The sequence below is a fragment of the Chrysemys picta genome, chromosome 19 (assembly GCF_011386835.1).
Source record: "Chrysemys picta bellii isolate R12L10 chromosome 19, ASM1138683v2, whole genome shotgun sequence".
Classification (NCBI taxonomy): Eukaryota; Metazoa; Chordata; order Testudines; family Emydidae; genus Chrysemys; species Chrysemys picta.
The window spans coordinates 17,676,795-17,696,198 of record NC_088809.1 but is presented as its reverse complement, the minus strand read 5'-3'; the positions used below and the strand labels follow the sequence as shown (position 1 = coordinate 17,696,198).

The window sequence follows — 19,404 nt, the reverse complement described above, 5'->3', positions numbered from 1 at the left end:
GCAGACCACAGAGCGGGCCCACTGTTTCATGTGCAGAAGTGCGCAGTGTGGATATGCTGACGTAGCATGTCAGAACAGATAGCATCCACACTAATACCATATCTTCTGGTTTGAGAAGTATTACACACATTTTACCAGCTCATTGTATTCATTGCTTTTTGTAGGTGCAGTTGGAACGGATCCGGCAGGCAGATTCCTTGGAGAGAATCCGTGCAATCCTGAACGACACAAAACTGACAGACATTAATCAGCTTCCTGAAACATGACACCCTGATGGGCAGGGCTCCAAGGCTGCCTTTGGGGTTTTTAACTCATCTTTATAGCAACATTAATTATTATTTAACTCTAACTGAAAGAGCAGATGATGACAGAGGGGAGCAATGACTGAGTTTGTTTCTAGAGGGGAGAAGGTTTTGCACAGGGCAGGAAGAGCGCACCAGGGAGCCTTGCAGTGTAGAAGAGCATTTTCTAATGGGAACACTAATGGGTGCAGTGTTGTTTTCCACGGTAAGTGGAAACAGTCCTTACCGTTCTGAAAAATATTTTTTCCTTTTGGCCAACTTCTTAACCTAATATAGATATCTGGAACACTTCCCCCTAAATACTGTAATCAAAGTAGCTGCTGGAAATCATATCGTCCCTCAAAACACATTGAAGAGCAAAGTGATTGAAGTTTTTCTGTTTTGAATAGTCAGTAACAGTATTCAGCTAGCAGACAGCCTGAGGTGTAGTGTGCTGTATGAATATTTTATATTAAAATATGAATTTATTAGCAGGACACTGGATATTGATCTTATTTCCTAACTCAGTGCTTTTTAGTTTTTGTTGAACAATCTGAATGCTGTTGAAATGTGATGGATATGAGTGAGCTGTGCATCTCAGGAGCTGATACAAGTTAATCCCAAAAAATGAATTGATCAGTAAAGAATGGACTTCAGATTAAAATTCTGGGGTTAAAGAAATGCACTATTTAGAACCTCTTCTTCACAGGTTTAATTTAAAAAAATGGAACCATAACTGATACTTTCTCAGTTTTAGAACTGAGGTGTTGCTAGTCCCATATTTGTGTTAAGACTGTTAACAAAACTCTGTGCACCATTTAAGCAACATATAGGGCATTTGCACATCATCTCTGCTGGGGTGAATGTCATTCTGTGTCAACTAGCTTTTACCCAGTATAATTTGTAGTTGAAAAAGGAAGATGATTCTGAATTAAGGAAAAATTCAAAGTCTCACACCAATGCCAATATAGGTTGGGTTAATAGTACATGCAACCTGCATCACATAGCACAAAAGCATTATGCTGCAGGTTTCATTCAAGTGCAATGCATCTCAAATATGGTGTCCAGATATTGCTTAAAACAAAGGAAATAACTCCAATCCTACTCTGACCCTTAACTAGACATTAAGGTAACACTATGCAACAAGACTGTGATATTCTACAGGTGCTAGGTTTGGGTTTCTTGTCATACAAAACAGTATTATAACACGACTTTTTAAAAAAATATTAGAATTCCATACAGGTTGTCAGATGATGATGGCTTATCTGCCACTGTACTATACTAAGTGTTGCAAATTCTGAATATTTGAACTGGCCCTTGTGATAACTGAACTAGCTCTGGCCTTTGAGAGGAATGGAAGTTGTCATTTGATCAGTATTTCAGCCTTTACTAATGGAAAGGTTAGTAGGAATATACTTTCTGAATATTAACATTGAGCATCCACAAGTCTTTAAGTGGGCACATGCACTATATTGTATGTACACACTTGAAAATTTGGTCCCGTTTGGCAGCAGGAATCACAGGAAAAGCAACTGTTTTCAGCCTATATATCCCCTTAGGCTCTGAAAATAGCTAACATTCTACAATGCAGTGTTGTTGTTGTGTGGATCCCAAGATATTAGATAGACAAGGTGGGTGAGGTGGTAATCTTTCATTGAACCAATGTCTGTCTGTTGGTGAGAGCTTGTTTCCACTAAAAGATATTACCTCACCCACCTTATGTTGCTAATGTTCTGCTGGTACTTAAACCCGGTAGCAGTGCTTTAAGGAAGAAGGCTCTTTTCTGAGAACTGGAATAAATCTAACATTAAATTCGTTGTAGCACCTATTTGAGGAAACAACCTAGTAGCCTGGCCCAAAAATAATTAACTTTGAGGTGAGGTTGCTAGGCTATATATCCCAAACTGGAAGAAAGCAAGGAAATAATCATTCAACATCTTTTCTGCACTGAGTCACTTCCTCTTCTCAGCCTCCCTTCTACTACCACAGGTCAGCCTCAACTCTGCTCAGTTTGTTTTCATTGGTATGGCTTCCATGTACTGCATTTCACGTAGCTGTGGTGTTTGGTTGCAGATGCTGGCTGTGATGTCTTGCTGCAGTCTTCAGGAAAAGTGAGTGGGTGAGCTGTTAGTGAGCATTTGTAAACTTGCTAGTAACTAATATAGAAATTACAGAATGGAAACGTGCATGTGTATGCATGTTGTACTAAATTTTTATAGCCCGGATAGATGGCTGCATGTATAATTAGGATGAGAGTAGGGGTACACAGGCTCTGGAAGGAATGTAGTTGAGAAGGGGAACTAAATGATTATATCTTTTGCTTTTACCGAGTGTATTGAGTGATTCAGTGCAGCAACCTCACTTCAGTTTTTTGTGGAAGTTTCCCAACCTTTTTAATATTCACGGACAGCTCTGAATATTGATGTAGCATTCTCCAGTCTCACTTTGCTACTCCATGTTCCCTTTCCCTACCTTAATCTTTTATTCAATTCAGCTTTTAACTATTAGGTACCGATGTTTAAAGATAGAGTGTAGTATGGGCATGAGCCCTTCAGCTGCTAATCTGAGCTCCCAGGGCCCCTTGCTGCACACCCTGCCTCTCACTGTATGTGCAGGATCGAAAGAGTCCAAAAACAAAAGGCTTCTAGCTTTTGTGGAAAATATGGCCCTAGGCAGATTGGTGAAGATGAAGTGGTTGACTGCATTGCCACCAACTAAGCTTAGAGAATTAGATTGTCAAACATAAGCCCTAGAGCTGAGTTAGCCAGAAGAGCCCAAAGGTGTGAGGAAAGTAAGGCACGATTTCAAAAGGAACTAACTTTTCTTCAGGAAAAGTCACACACAAAACTCAGGTGCCCTCTGGAGAGCTGTCTGCCAAATGTGGTGATTGAAGTCCCTTAAGTGGAAATAAAGCATCTTAATTTTGGCATGTATCCCTAAGACTGTAGAGGGATAATCTTCCTGCTATCATAGAAGCTCCTGGGATCAATTTGATGTGAGGGTGGTTAGTTTTACAGTTCTAGTTAACATGCACTAGCTGTAACATGTTACCTACTATACAGCAAAAAACTAATTTAGAAAATGGACTATTCAGTAAGTTTCATGAAGTATTCCCAACACTTGTGTAGTCTTAATCTTTAACTAGAATGTTCTTTTTTGCAGCATGTCTAGTATCCCTCCTTTCCTTAACAGCTTTATTTTGGCACTTCTGCATGTGCCATTGTCAAGCAGTGCAGTACTACTTCTTAAAACTTAGCTTGACCATGTCACTTTTAGCAGAAGCAGGGAAGAAGTCAAGCATCCATACTCAGTCCCTTGAAATCATCCTAAAGTAAACATACAACTGGCCTCTAAATTCTTTTGATAAAGGCAAACTGAGTGTTTGGAAGTGAATACTGCATTTCAGTGAACCAAGCCATTGGTGTCCTGTGCAATTGTGGATGTAGAATTCTGCTGTCTACAGAATTCAAATGTAACCATTTGTTAACTGTATTGAAGGTGTGTCCTTATGAAGAAAGTGGTCCAAATTAAACAAAAGCTGCTGAAGTGTGTGTGCTTTTCTGGTTTTTCTAATCTCCTTTCTGCCAGAGGGGGCGGTAGAGGATGGATCCTAGAGTTTTCTTTGCTGAAGTAAAAATCCCCTTCCTCAATCTTGCCTTTTTTTCTAGACTGATTTAATACTTAGTTTTACACAGTGGATAACTGTAAGCTTAAAACATTTAGTTCCCTTCTCCTTAAGGAGACAAACTGAGCTTGTAAAGGGATTTTTTCTTATCAAAAGTGTTTTATTCAATACTGAGTCTTTACAAAATATGAAATAAAAAGCATATTGTGTAGCACAAACAGTTGTTACTGATAAATAGATGTGGGTTGTCTGTTCTCCCCCTTAATATTCTTTGCTGCAATGTCAAAAGCATTTCAGCCTTGCTATTGTGGGGACTTAGTCATTGGCATGTTAGAAGTTCACATGGCTTCTGATGTCATTGATCTGTGTCACCATTTCCCTTATGTGTTCTCCCCTGCAAGAAAGTAGACATGAATTGAATTGTACAATGCTGTAATTCTGAGGGGGTGGATGTGACAGGTCTTGCCTTGGTTGGAAGCCACTGCTCCTGAAACTAAAAACCATTCTCCACTGAAAGAGGGAGGTGGTATTAAAGGTAAGGCTTACAAAGTGCTTTAAAAAGCTCATGCTGAAGGTAATTCTTGAACAAGTTGGCTGGCTAGCATCTCATAAAACCTGTTGGTTAACTGTGAGGCCAGCCATACCACCTATCTCATACATCACTGTTTGGCCTCATAGGCTCTGTTTTAGACCCATGGTGACAACCCTAAAATTTTCCAGTAGGGTTGTCACCATGTACAAGATGGAATAAAATCCAGCTCACTAAACCTTAGGTGCGTGGGCTCCACCGTGTTAACTACAAGTAAGTACTGAAATTGCCTAGGGAGGAGTTTAAGAAATAAGTTTTCCAGAGTTGCCATAGTATGTTCAGATGCCACAGCAGCAGTGCTCCAATAAAAATGCAACTTGATGGAAAGTACCTCCCTGCTTCACTTCAATAGGAACACAAGACAGCACTGTAGGGAAGCTTCAGTATGTTTTGGGCTTCACTTGTCACCTCTATTCCTGTTGCACAGTGCTGCTCTGAGGAGTTGGTTTCACTATCAGCCAGCCACTGCTTCTCACAACAGCGGTTTGTTTAATTTCCATATAGTTTGTTTAATGAAGACTTTGCAAGTTTCACTACTTAATGATGACTTCACATTCATGAATTTGTCCATTACCAAGTCTTTAGAGTCTCCCTGCAGCGCCTACAGACAAACCTGAGCTAGCTCGATTAAAGCTACCTCAGGTGCCAGCACAGTGAAGCCGCAACGGCATAGGCTTTGGCGCAGGCAGCCACCTGAGTAAGTTCCTTGTAGAGCCCAAGCTGTCACAATTTCGCTCTTCAGGTACGTCTACACAAGCTGCAATCATACCCTGAGACTGCCGTATTGACAAAGTGACCTAGTGTAACTAAGGCCCCCAGCAGGATAGAAGTTTTCAGGGAAAGGGGGAAGCAGCTGACCAACTGGCATGCACAATTCTTAGACCCTCTTCCCACATGCTCCAGTCTTTTTAGATAAGTAGTGCTCTCTAAAGTAAGCTCAGACCCATCTACTTCTGGTCAAATCTTCAAGGTTTCCACAGCTAGCTACAGAATAAGATAACATAAGTTACCAGCTATTGGTAATAACGTAGCTCCCAGCTTTGAAGATAAACCCTTAAGTATCAGTGTATGTACCCTAATGGCACTGTTTGGAGTTAAAACTTTCAATGACTGGGAGTTGAATGCACTCACAAAATCAACCCAAAGCACAAAGAGCCCAGCTTGGAAAAAAGTTAACTTACTCTTCTTTCAGAACTGTCTGGATGCACTTGCTCTGGTAGGCACTGAGGGTTATGGTAGGTTTTCGTGGACTGATCCCCTTCTCCATCTTTCTCTGCTGATAATCCTTTTTCATTTTCACCTAGAAGTAGCATGAATAATGGACTCATTAGAAACCTTATGAAACATTCAAGAGTCCACTGTTTCATTGCATATGACAGAGAATAGGAATTGAGCAGCTGCAGATGAAGTGTGTCAATTTGCCCATAACTGCAGAAAACATGATTCATCCTGTCCCTGCATGCTTCCTTCCTGCCATGTTTTCCACTCCATATCTTCAAGTTTCAGTGCCACCCCATGCTCACCTGTTTGATAGCATTTCCTAAGTGCTGCAGTTGATCATGTACTGTCTGTAATTCTTTCTTCATGTCTCTCTCGCTATCTGACAGAACTGGAAGCTGAGAGTGAAAACTGCGAAGCACTTTCTTCATCCTTTATACACAAAAAAAGAGTGAAAGGTAACTTTAAAACTTCTGTACACCACCATTTATGTACTAGGCTGTTTACTATTTGTAACTGCTGGCCCCCCTTACTGTGAAGAATTCTTTTGAGGTGTCCCTGTGTTTTCCATTAGCTAAAGCATTTCTTAAATACTTAATGTCCATTTTCTCCTTCCTGTTAGAAGAATAATCTTTCTACAAGTCAATTATTCTCTGCTGGCTGGAGGCTTCTTTTGTGCCCACTGGAATCATTAACATTGCTGAACTTCATGAGTAAAAGGTGTGGCCGTAACACTAAAAGGTTCATTACTGGACCTGAAACCCACAATACACATCTAAATACATTTGGCATCTTCTGATTACATTGACGGTACTGTGGAAAAGTCAAACTGACTCTTCTCCCTCCCCCCATACACTGTTCTGAACCTCAGTAGCATCCAGCACTGATGAGGAAACAGGTGTCAATCTCTGTACTCACCTATTCATAATATCTTCTTGTTTTTCTTTAGCTTCCTCATACTTCTCAGCCAAGCGCTCAGCCATTTCCCGCAGACTGTTCCTTTATACAAGTGAGAAACGTTCAAAATTACTTCAGAATTATGGAAAAAAACATGTAACGTACTTGTTTGAAAAGGGGCTAGTGAAGCTGGATGTTAAACCTGTGACCCAGTCTAACTTCTATGGGTTCTCTACAACAGTGCAGTCGTCTAAATGTAGTTAGTCCCACTGAAAACCTAACCAGCTAATTGGTTAAGACTTTTCTGAACCATTTAATTCCTATACACATGAAAGCAATTAACATTCCATGATTTAGCTAAAAACTGACAGAGCCAATTAAACAGGTCCAACTCACCTTTCCACTTGACAGTACTTAAGATCTTCCAGTTGTTTATTTTTCTGTGCCCTCAGCAATTTCACTCTAAAATGATAGTTGAGTCAGAGGCCAGTCCATTCACAAGGCAATGTAATGATTAATAGTCTCCAGAGACATGTAGAACAAAAAAGCCAACAAAACTTGGGACACCCTGGAGAGTTGAAAGTAGGTCAGAAGAGAAGGGAATGTCTCCAAAGAAGAAGAGAGTTCAAAGGGACAGGGAAGAGTTATTCATTGTAATTTCTCATTTTTAGTACTTCTGGCAAAGCTGTTACCATGGTAAAGGTCTCTGTAGATCCCCAGGCATGGAGGCAGGTTGATTCTGTACAACTACATCCAAAAGGAAATGTTTGGCTAGTAGGTTTCAAGTATTTAGAGCAGGCCCCCCCCCCCATGCTTCCTTTCAATATTTCCTTGCACCTATCATCTTCTGTAAAAGTACAAGCATTATGCTGACATTTGTGTGGTACTACTGTCCTGTAACTTGAATCTATCATTTCTGGAATATCACTAGTCTCAGATCAACACGATTGAGGATCAGAAATAGATTTCTCTACATTACATTATGATTATTTGCAGGTGCTCTTCCAGGTGCCCAGCTGTCTGACCATCCTGTTAGGTCCTTAATACTATATTTGATGGGGATCTAGAGTGAATTGCAACATTAAAAGTAATGTCTATATGTGGTGGCATCTCTCATATGGGCATATTCTGATGTTATTAAAAACAAAGGACAAGCTTAAATATGCCACATGTTTATAAAACCATGTTACCTTTGCTGGATCTCCTCTTTTGCCAGATCCTGTTTCAGAATATATTCTTCCCTGAACACTTGTGTGGCTCTGCTTAGGAGCTGAAGACATTCCTCTGGGGGAGGAGATGCATCTTTGTCAGCAGACCTTAAAACACACAGAACAAGCTATTTGTGTACATGCAATCCCACTAACAAGTGTTTTTTTAAAAGGTAAATTCTTTGCTAACCAGGGAAGTCCTCTCAGAAATCTGTTTGGGGTGGGAGACACTAAGTCTATGCCAACCCTCCCCCCCCGTGGCAATGTCCTAAGACACAGATAAAAGGTTCTAGGGTGCACATTCCTTCTATAACGTCGTCTCCTCCCTCCTTTCGAGTCCCATATAGAAAAATCTCATACTTCAAAAGCAATGGGTTAGCAGAGCTGCGCTGCAGGATGCTTCGGATGTGCTTCTCAAATGAATGCTGTGATTTAGCTAGGATACGAAGAGGTGAGACCGTAATTTCAGTGTCCTCTCTCGTACACAGGAGCGGAGGGGATGCTGGATGGACTGTCGTTCTGCCAAAACAAAACACACATTTAAGTGATACTTAATGACACAGAACTTTGCTTTCTTTAAAATATAAATGGAATTTAAAAATCCTTAAATGACATCAGTTTGAGACACATTAGGGCAAAGCTTCCATCTACGGTGGTATTAACAGAACTGCTATGAACCAAGGCCTGTGCAACACGCAGTAGCAGAGCACTAGATCCAAAGGGACTAACAAGAACATTCATGGAATTGTTTCTACTCTATGGCAATTCCAATTGAAGTCAAACATGGCAGAGTGAAAACCTAAAATGCTACTTGTATCTACACAGGGCCAGAGACAGCAAGCTGCCAGATTGCCATTCAAGTCCCAGCCAGGATTATCTTTGACTGCTATACAGTACTTGGATATCCCAGTGAAAAACACTTTAGAAAAATGTAAATGAGAAAGTCATGGAACTAGCTGCTCTTTTTGAAGAAGAATATTAGTTTGGTATTTGAACAAGATCTGGATACAAACTACCAAGCCACAAAAAACCCCAACATTCTCTCAGAATTATTTAGCTTGAGCCATTTTATTTTTCCCTTATGTTTAAAGAAACAATACCAAAATCCCCACACCTTGATAGTGATTTTCTAAGGTCTTCTATTCTCTTCTTCACGCACACACAACCTGTAGACTTCACAAACCCAGTGGAAAGATTAAGCCCCTAAACGCAGTCTGACAATTGTGTATACTGCCTCAAATGTAGTTAGTTCCAGAATGTTGCTGGCCCTAATGTTTGTAAAGCACTTTGAAATCACCAGGTGGAAAGTACCATAAAAAAAGAATTCTAGCAGTATTTCACGAATCCTTTGCTAATGCTTCTTGGGCCAACACAAAGACTGATTCTATGGTGTCCTAAGCATTGAAGGTGTTCTAGGTTTATTACATTATTCCTCAAAATGCCCCATAAAACTTGGTCGATTGGACCATTTCCTGGATGAGCTGGCATTTTCTTAGCATAAGAGTTATTTAAAAGGAAATAAGCTAAGTCTATTTTACAAGCACTGCAGTCACCTGCAGGTTACCTGGTAACAAGGTGGCATGGTTCCAATGTGCAGCTTTGGTCACTAAAAAAATTAATCCTGCAAAAAAATGGAAAAGTGGATCCCCCCCCCCCAACATTGATAAGGCTGACCTCACAGCTAACAAACAACTGGCATTCCACAGAAGGGGAATGACTGAAAAATTAAAAGCAATTTGGGCTGATTTTAGAGGTCTATGATTAATGCAGACATGTTACTTCCCCTCCTTTCCCTCTATCCTAACCCTCCTTCCTTACTTTGTATATTAGAACACTTGTACTTTGGTATATTTGTTCTATTTGAAAAGAAATAAAAAATGATAAATATGAAAAAGAAGAGCAGAAGTCCTAGTTAAACTGGCGGAACAGAAAACAAGTCTTGAGACACTGAAGCACTAACTGAATAGAGCTAAAGATAAGGGAAAAGCACAAATTTTAAATCAATTAAGTAAGAAAACTACATACAGAAGAGGCCTCGTGATACATTCATAGGTGCTGGTGATGCAGATCATTGTGGGCCCTAAGATGTCAGAGACTATCCAAAATCCTCTAATTGGAGCGGGCTGCCTGGGGAAATAAATAGATTATCATTCAAAACACCTTTTGTCAGTGCAGTAAGAATATATCCAGAAAGTTGTATCCATCTACATCAATCAACTTGGAGGCCAAAGTTTCACTGATTTAGGACATCTTTCTTAAGGTGCACAAAATACTTTTACAGCTAAAGCATACTAGCACTCTCTCAGATAACCATCTTGTAAGTAATCACCATTTTCTCATGCAAATTATATAAGATATTAGCCTTCCCCTGACTATGAAATAAAACCAGCTTGTGGACATATGCAAATACAGGACATCATAGAGCATAACTGGCTCTTTACCCATCAGGTAATACCTTGCACCAGATTAGGGATGCTTTGCTGGCTTGAAATTAGTGATTGGCTGTGTCTGAGTTTTAACACTCCATAAATATACTATGAGGGAGACTCTAAAAGCAGTATGTGTTTTAGTGTTCCCATTAAACCCCTAAATCTTGCACTAGGACAGCTAATGTTGGTGATAATCTCTCAATTTTTGTTGGTTGGATGGGTGGGGTTCAGATACTACCAAAGTGGGAATTTCAGGCTTTATTCTTTATTAGAATGCATTTGGGGTAAACGCTCAATCCTAAAATACCAACTCTTGGTGCTCAGAGTTTAATCATTTGTAATTATTTGGATTTTGTCAGCTCAGCCAATACATTATTCAGAAGGAATCTTGAGAGTTAATACACACAACAGAACATTTCTTCACTCAAGGGAAATGGAGGACATTCGGTTCCTACCTGCATGGCAATGGCTTTGTACAAAGAATGTGTTCCACAAAGCACTTCTGTTCTGCTCCAAGTTCTTGTAAACTATCCTTATCTTCTTCATCTACAAAGACAGGAGACTGTTTCAAATGCATTATGTTCAAGATTCTTTAAATTACAAACCACTTTACGGGGGGGGGAGGAAGAGGAGGGAAGAAGAGGTCTACACATTCTGGATAATACCACGACTGTTCTCAGATACCAGTCACTGATAAACAATTACCTTCCACAGAAGGAAGTAGTCTGATAAACGAATACACTTTCCCTCATGTAGAAGACAATTTCACTACTCACCTGACGCAAGGAATTTGTGAAGTTTGTGGATCCATGTTAGTCCAACACTGTGCACACCAGCTTCATGTATACAGTGATATCTAGAGGGACATTTAGGATCTGAAAATTAAGCAATATATATTATTAGGACAAAAAACAACACAAAATCATTCCTGTATGTCTATATTCAGCGAGTGCTGAAGGTTCAGCACTCTACTCGGATTGGCCCTTCATCTATTTTGCATTAATACTTACACAGCATGAGCTACCCAGTCCCTTTCCTGCACTCAGTCCAACCAACTGAATCGGTGCCTTTTTTTTTTGTAATTACAGTTTCATTTATAAACAGATCATAAAGGGTTAATAAAATAATAGGTGTTATAAGCATGTTACAAATATGCTTAGTAGAGGTTACAGGTAATTTTAAGCCAACTATTGACCTATTGAACTTTACAACAATCATTTCTTAACCCTTTATAAACAACATATGGAATCTTAGTGCAACATGTGCCAGTTTACTCCTAACTTTATTAAACAAATAAAGCCTGGCTATACTTTATGCCCACCCAATTTCCAAGGTCTCAGCTACATAACATAAGCCTTGCAGTTTGTCCACACACTTTAGCAGCACACATTCAGCAAGTCTGCAGAAATGCATGTGCACCCTGTAGTTATACATTTAGTAGCAGAAGGCTTTAAACTCACACTCAGCACAACCTGCACTGAAGAGGAAGGAAACATTAGAATCTTCACCCTATCCTTTATAATGGTAGCCATCAGAACAATAACAAGTGCAAAGATATCTTTGGTCCCTCAGTGGTTATTACCCAAGATGGTCAGGGACGCAATCCCATGCTGCAGGTATCACTAAACCTCGAACTGCCAGAAGCTGGGACTGGAAAACAGGGGATGGATCACTCAAAATTGTCCTGTTCATTCCCTCTGAAGCATCTGACGCTGGCTACTAACAGGATACTAGGCTAGATGGGTCACTGGTCTGACCCAGTATGGCCTTTATGTTCTTTTTAAGTCTAAAGAGCTGCAACTCCTACCCCTGGTGCTGTGTAGAGACAGCAGGTACTGAACGCTTCGATTCATTTAAAAACCAATTTCAGCATCATTGTGTTCTCCTGAGACTTCCTTTTTAAAATTAGCAATAAAAGAAAAAAAAATACAAATGTTATCTGAAACCTGTTAACAGATGAGGTAGCTTCAACAGACTCCAAGGAACTGTTTTCAAAACACTGCTCTGAGTACAGCGATAAGGTCAACATTACTTAACATATTACATTTTGAAATAAAGTGAATTAAAACAGCAACAGTATTGATTAATTTCACCTTTACCTCTGTGCAGTTTAATTGGGCAAGAGAAATCAGATTCCAACGGCTCTTCCTCTTCTCCTGATGCCAGTTTCAGTGCAAGTTCCAATTCAACACATTCAAACACATAGAGAGAAGGGAAGAGGTCAGATCTTGGGTCCCAAGACTTTTCTGACTGTAAAAAGTATTTGAATGCATCAGTAAAACATCGTTCTAGCAAAAATACCATTATAATAGCAAGAAGAAAATGTTCCTTAGCATGGGAAGGGTCTTTCCAGCATTTAAATAAAACACCTCCTTGTTTCTTGAATGGCAGCCCCTAGCGGTCACTACTTACAGCCTGCAGGGAGGTGCTGAAGAGGCTTTCCAGAGCAGCTGCTCTTTTCATAAATCAAGCAGGGTGGTCCCTGCCCAGTCCCCGTGGATTTATGATGCTCTTCTCTCTTTAGTGTCACCTGTAGTGCCTCTGCAGCGAGTGATGTCAGTTTCTCATCAGAGTTAATAATTTTAAAGGAGATATTTTTAAAAGAAATGTGCCACATTTCTGAGAAAATAAATAAGCATCAAGCTATAGTTTGGTTTAGTTTAAACTGAATATTCAGAATAAACGTTCATGTTGGCCCCTTGCTAATCAGACCAACATTTCGGCTAAAATAATACCTAATGATTCTATTTTAACTTAAATGTCGGTCAGATTAGCAAGGGGCCAACACGAACATTTCTTTTGAGTGCTTCCATTCAGGAAATGAGGATGTGGGACACAAAGAAGAGAACACCACAGGAACAAGTGACATGATAGAGTTCCTAGGAAACACCACCCTACCGTTTGCTCATCATCCTCTTCTCCCTCCAGTACCACACAGTGATAAAGCATTCCTGACTCGGTGGCAATCACCAAGATGTTGGGAACACAGGGCAGGCACAGAACAGCACAAGCATCATAGCCATAGTTATCTTCGGCTGTGGGGTGCATGGGCAATGGGCCCAACAGCTTGCCAAGTTTTCCAGTGCTGCAAAGAAGAAACGAGGAAGTGCTTACTGGAAGACTAAGACCCAAGTTTCCAAAATTGTCTCCAGTAATCCCCTGGGAAAGAATGAAAGCCAAGGACAACAGCTAGGGGAACACATACGTTTACTAGTTTTTCTTGCTCAAGTCTGGCAACCTGAAATCCAACCTAATGAAAATTCAAGTTCCTGGGCTACATGCCCTGCATGGTGCTCTCACACAAAGGAATGAATCTTAGTAATAATCTTGTATTGTCTCAGACTAACACACTTATCATACAATGGAGTCAATAAACAGTGCCACACCCCTTTACGAAGGGCTGTACAACGTACTTAAAGAGACACTCAAGTTAATTTTCTATGAACAAATGTCAATACCTAAGAATTTATTTTTCAGTGGTTTGGTTTTTTTATTGTATTGCTCTCAGGTTGGGCTATGAAAAGGACTAGATCTCAAAAGGGGTTTGGTTCTTTGAAGCACAGCCTCACTCTGAGCTATGGGAGCTCCTGCTTGTCACACACTAGGAGCCAAAAACCCCAAGAGTCAATAGGGTACCTTTAGAACAGCTGATTTTTAACCAAACCCTAGTTTTCCATCCAAATTTGATCTGAGTATCTCTTTTAAAGTACTGTGACACACAAGTGGGTTATCAGCAGTGGGGACTGAACCCAGGACCTCTGGATCTAAAACAATGAGCCTCTATTGCCTGAGCTCAAGGTCCAGGTCTATTAGCTCAAAGACTAGAGGCTGAAAGCTCTATGTGGTCCAACCATTAGAGGGGCACAAAGACCAACACTGAATAAGCCTGGGTTACAATATAAAATGATGGAATTCAATACAGCATCTGCTCCTGAATCTGGCACAAATCTTGATATAAAATATAGATCAATCTGCACAGAAATGAAATAGAAGTGTTACATGAATCACATTTTAAACAAAATTGGTCATTGTACTTTAAGTACCTACCTTTGTAAGAGGCTAATATATGTGAGAAAAGTCTCCCCATTTTCATATAATATATATAGTGGATATGCCAATACTTCCTCTCTCCCTCGCTGCCCAGCTATGTTCTTCGGAACAGATACCAGAGGCCCAAAATCAAATGCCACTGCAGTCTCTCCTAGTGACGCTGTGTACGCTCTCCTGGGGAAGGAAGAGAGACAGGCCAAAAATTATGGTTAGTGATGACTATCTGCACACAGTTACTGGCCGCATTTCAAGTGGCATTTACTGCTACGTTAGATAAATGTGATTAAGATTTTACAATTATGGATTGGTCCTTTAGCCAACAGTATTTTCTGCAATAGATACCTAAAGATGGGTACTGCCCCTCTCTTCAGTTAAATGCATGAGCTAAAGTCTCCAGGGACACTGACTGATGGGCTGTTTCAAGAGAACACTGCATCTTTCCCCCCACCTCCACTGAACCTACTGATTTCTTACTCAGTTTCTGAAACTGAACTGCCAGCCAGCCCAAATACATAGCACTCAGAGAGGTGAGAAGGTAGTAGTATTTTCAGTGCAATATATTAAGCCATGGCTTGGCTGTTGGAGAGCAACAGGTGTCTCCATTTCAGCTAGGTCAGAGACAAGATAGGGCGATAAGCTCCACCTCTTACATTCTCTTCCAAAAAGCCCCTTTTTATCCTTTGTTTAGGACATAATCTTAACTTTAAAATATTTTGCTTTTGTTGCAGACAGCTACTCCCCTGCTCCCTCTAAAATGGTGAGGCAGGGGAAAAACAAGTTCAGCTACTTTGCTAGGAGGACTAGGGAAAACAAGCTATGGAAAAGAAGGAAATAAGATTCCCCACTGGCAAATTTATCACAACACATTACGCCATCTTCTCTCCGGGTACTCTTCCATCTCTACAAAAACACATTTGGTACATCAGCAAGTTGATCCTGTTGAGAGCATTTCAATATCGAAAAACTGCACAAACCCTTTATTGAGCATTAAACTCTCCTCCTCAGCATCTGAAAGAGCAATCACCTTCACAGGTGTCTGCGGCACCTTCAGACTGTAAATCCTAGAAGAACAAACAATAAATACTTTCATTAAGTCATTAACTTCATACATGATGACTCCCTGCTTATGCAGAGTCAGTACATCAGTAGTTACCATCCTGAACTTCTTTCTATGCTATTTTTAGGTTGTAATTCCACTAATAAGCATGCTTACACATAAGACAGTAAACAACTAGTTCTTGTACTAGAAAAAAAACATTCAGAAGAGCAAACAGAAATAGGTTTACCTTATAGTGTTATCTGAAGTCAACAGAACTACATGAGGTTCTAATGTCTCACTGGGATACCAGGCCACATGTTTTAGGGTCAGGGATGTCGAACTAGTGAAGAACCTTTCAGCAACAGGAACGGTGCTACAATAACAAATTTGTAATACTGTTATAAAAGGCACACCATCAAAACAGACTGCTTTTCTCTTGTGGGGGAATAGCCTGATTTAAGTCTCAAAATGGTTTTTGGCTGTATTTAAAGTTTAAGGGCAATCTTTAAGTTACAGTCACATGACCCTTCTGTCTGAAAATTTATTTTACCCACTACTGTTACAATACCTAAGATTACTATAACAAAGATGAGAATGTTTTTTCCAGTTTATTTTGTATGTTTGATAGCACTGTCTGACTAGACTGTGTCACTAGTCAGTTTCACCTGTTTTTTCCTCCCTATCCCCTCACACAAGATCAGGGAGTGAAAAATGTACAAGACATAGGAAACAAGGAGAAACAAAAATTGGCAGATGCTCAGGGATACAGGTGTAGGATCTTAAAGCCCCTTTTGACTCATGTTTTAAACTGACTAGGTTTCAAGATGGCAATGTCCCTTTAATGGGAAACTAAATTCTATCAGCAGTTCTGATAGAATCTGAAGTCTCTTGTAGTGGTCAGAAATAAGTCACTTCATATGTATCTGTGATTAGAAGTAAATCCTTATAAGCATTTATAACCAGCACCATAGATGGATGTTTGAATCCTGAGTAAAATATGCGTTAGCATGAAGAATGGGTTCTCTCCCTATCCATATCCATTCAAATAATTACTGAGTGGACGAAACAAGTGCACTAACCCTTGAAATCATTTTATTGGATGTACTTGTCAGAGTGCTGCTTCTATTCTAACAGATGTTTGGACCCATATATCTATCACACCTATTTATAAATCAGGAACAGAGTAGTTTCATTGTATGATCACTTCCACAAGTGTTTGAAGAGATATGCAACAACTCAAAAATCCTAAATTATTGTGGTTGTTACCACGGCCACAAAATACAGGCAGAAACAATGACGTTTAACCCAAACAGAGACGGGAAGGATCAGCAGCCTGAAGCAACACAAAGCAGCAATGGTAGAGCTAGGCTCAGTCTCTGGGTTCCATGTGGCCATGGGTAAAAACATCCCACATTGAGTGAAACTGTTTTTTACACTCTAAATACAAATACATGAAGGACTTATGATCCCCCTTTCACACTCAGTTTTCCCGTTGCTAATTTGGTACAAGTAGAAGGTGCCATCCTATTTCACTTATTCAGGCTGAAGTTCTCCATTTACACACAAAGTAACTAGCATGTGAAGCAGCAGGGCAAGCTAACGTTCCTGAGCCAAAGGAAGCAGCATTAAGGAGGTCAAGTTTCCCTGTCTATTCAATCCTTAGACTCTTCCAAGACTGCCAACAAAAGTGATGAGGATAGTATGATAGTCCGAGTGATACAAATCCCAAATCACAAAACACTTTCCCGAGGGGCAGGTTATCCCATAATTACCGCCCCACTGGGTTTCTTGCACCTCTCCTTAAAGGATCTATTATTAGCCACTATCAGAGACAGGGCAGTAGACTAACTGGACCACTGCCTAGATTCTCATGCAATGTGAATATTTTGTCCCTTAGGAATGAGGATGAGAACCTATTTCCATCACACCATTTCTCTGGTATCCCAATTTGCCTGTGGGGCACACTTGATAATTTGAAAATTGTGTCTTAGAAGGTCCTCTGTGACAATGCTCATTGAATTTGTGGAGGCTCTTAGCCCCATAATCCCAACTAGCCTTTGACTCAGCTCAGAACAAGTACTGTACCCCTCTCAGACAAAGTTCAATTGGAAATCTTCAAAATACTCTGTTCCTTATTTATGAAACTCTTCTTTCATATTTACTGCTCTGTATCTTACACTCAGCACATATGTCAGATCTTTTTGCACCACTTTATTTGATCGGGAAAGACCAGAGGCTCACACATGAAGAGTGTCAAAACAGAATGTGGTTAAACATCTGACTGAAATATAACCTACCTACAATTAACTGTTGGTTTTCCACCTTCAAATTCTGAGTTCTTTCCCCAGCGTTTAGGCAATTCCAGTACCATCAGCCCTTTAATGCCTATGAGTGCCACATGATGCTGTGTGGGACTTAACAGGGTTTCATAGACCTCAAAAAGGGGTGGATTTATGCAAACCAGGGTCTGAAAATTAAAAAGTCACAGTGAAACACGAATACTAATAAATAGGTCATTAAAAAGTACTACATAGTCAGGAGTTAACATTACATTAAGTATTCTGGAAACATTCACTGACTTGTAAGCAGATGGGACGGGGGGCAAAGCAGGGCCACCCCGGTACCTGGTACCGGCCCAGCCCCTCGGGCTCCGCGCCCCTCAGACACCCCCCCCTGGTACCTGGTACCGGCCCAGCCCCCCGGGCTCCGCGCCCCTCAGACACACACCCCGGTACCTGGTACCGGCCCAGCCCCCCGGGCTCCGCGCCGCTCAGACACCCCCCCCCCTCCCCGGTGCCGGCCCAGCCCCCCGGGCTCCGCGCCCCTCAGACACCCCCCCCCGGTACCTGGTACCGGCCCAGCCCCCCGGGCTCCGCGCCCCCCAGACGCCCCCCCCCCCGGTACCTGGTACCGGCCCCGCCCCCCGGGCTCCGCGCCCCCCAGACACCTCCCCCCGGTACCTGGTACCGGCCCAGCCCCTCGGGCTCCGCGCCCCTCAGACAGCCCCCCCCCCCCCGGTACCTGGTACCGGCCCAGCCCCTCGGGCTCCGCGCCCCTCAGACACACACCCCGGTACCTGGTACCGGCCCAGCCCCCCGGGCTCCGCGCCGCTCAGACACCCCCCCCCCCTCCCCGGTGCCGGCCCAGCCCCTCGGGCTCCGCGCCCCTCAGACACACACCCCGGTACCTGGTACCGGCCCAGGCCCCCCGGGCTCCGCGCCCCTCAGACAGCCCCCCCTCCCCGGTACCTGGTACCGGCCCAGCCCCCCGGGCTCCGCGCCCCCCAGACACCCCCCCCTCCCCGGTACCTGGTACCGGCCCAGCCCCCCGGGCTCCGCGCCCCCCAGACACCCCCCCCGGTACCTGGTACCGGCCCAGCCCCCCGGGCTCCGCGCCCCCCAGACACCCCCCCCGGTACCTGGTACCGGCCCAGCCTCTCGGGCTCCGCGCCCCTCAGACAGCCCCCCCTCCCCGGTACCTGGTACCGGCCCAGCCCCCCGGGCTCCGCGCCCCTCAGACACCCCCCCCCGGTACCTGGTACCGGCCCAGCCCCTCGGGCTCCGCGCCCCTCAGACACCCCCCCCCCGGTACCTGGTACCGGCCCAGCCCCTCGGGCTCCGCGCCGCTCAGGCCCCGCAGGCTGAGGGTGTAGAAGGCGCCGCGCTCCGCGTCCCACAGGAACAGGTCCGAGTCCAGCCCGAAGATGAGGCTGCGGGTCGGCCCGGGGGGGCTGGGTCTCTCCGCGCTCTGCTCCCGCAGCCGGCACAGCACGGCATGGTGCGGCAGCGCCGCCCGCCACTCGTCCGCCGGCTCCCCCTCGGCCGCCATCGCCCGCCACACCGGAACAGCGCCGAGCTCCGCTCGCCAATCAGCGCGCAGGGGCCGGCTGGCGCCTCAGAACTACCGCTCCCAGCGTGCACCGGGCGGGCGGCGCAAAGAGCGGGACTACACGTCCCAGCGTGCACCGGGCGGGCGGCGCAAAGAGCGGGACTACACGTCCCAGCGTGCACCGGGCGGGCGGCGCAGAGCGGGACTACAAGTCCCAGCGTACACCGGGCGGGCGACGCA

The 19,404-nt window shown here is 43.0% G+C and overlaps 2 protein-coding genes and 1 long non-coding RNA gene across 10 annotated transcripts in view; 2 read left to right on the top strand and 1 right to left on the bottom strand.

Annotated features, from left to right (window-relative positions):
• RABEP1 (rabaptin, RAB GTPase binding effector protein 1) overlaps nt 1-3,827 on the top strand; it is a 75,561-nt gene extending 71,734 nt beyond the window's left edge. For all 4 annotated transcript variants that reach the window (XM_005284413.4, XM_005284412.5, XM_065573342.1 and 1 more), the window contains one exon: nt 165-3,827. In XM_005284413.4, coding sequence (XP_005284470.2) covers nt 165-266 — 102 coding nt within the window. In that variant the 3' untranslated portion in view covers nt 267-3,827. The remainder of the gene's footprint in view (nt 1-164) is intronic.
• Nucleotides 3,828-4,045: 218 nt separating this feature from the next.
• NUP88 (nucleoporin 88) lies at nt 4,046-19,230 on the bottom strand. Of its 5 annotated transcripts, none has more exons than XM_065573343.1 (17): nt 18,928-19,230; nt 17,634-17,803; nt 15,584-15,709; nt 15,272-15,358; nt 14,295-14,471; nt 13,146-13,332; nt 12,347-12,497; nt 11,024-11,122; nt 10,703-10,793; nt 9,844-9,945; nt 8,179-8,337; nt 7,801-7,926; nt 7,007-7,072; nt 6,632-6,712; nt 6,019-6,145; nt 5,677-5,795; nt 4,046-4,399 (listed from the first exon to the last, which is right to left on the bottom strand). In XM_065573343.1, the coding sequence occupies exons 1-17, from the start codon at nt 19,162-19,164 to the stop codon at nt 4,237-4,239; spliced, it is 2,268 nt and encodes a 755-aa protein (XP_065429415.1). In that variant the 5' UTR covers nt 19,165-19,230; the 3' UTR covers nt 4,046-4,236. The 5 variants fall into 5 exon arrangements, with proteins under 5 accessions (XP_065429415.1, XP_065429416.1, XP_065429417.1 ...); XM_065573344.1 differs by having other exon boundaries at nt 4,046-4,300; nt 18,928-19,228; XM_065573345.1 differs by lacking the exon at nt 18,928-19,230 and adding an exon at nt 18,017-18,037.
• Nucleotides 6,051-9,715, top strand: LOC135976619 (uncharacterized). Its single transcript, XR_010593905.1, has 2 exons — nt 6,051-6,171; nt 8,644-9,715. It is a non-coding gene; the product is annotated as an uncharacterized LOC135976619 (long non-coding RNA).
• Nucleotides 19,231-19,404: the final 174 nt, after the last annotated feature.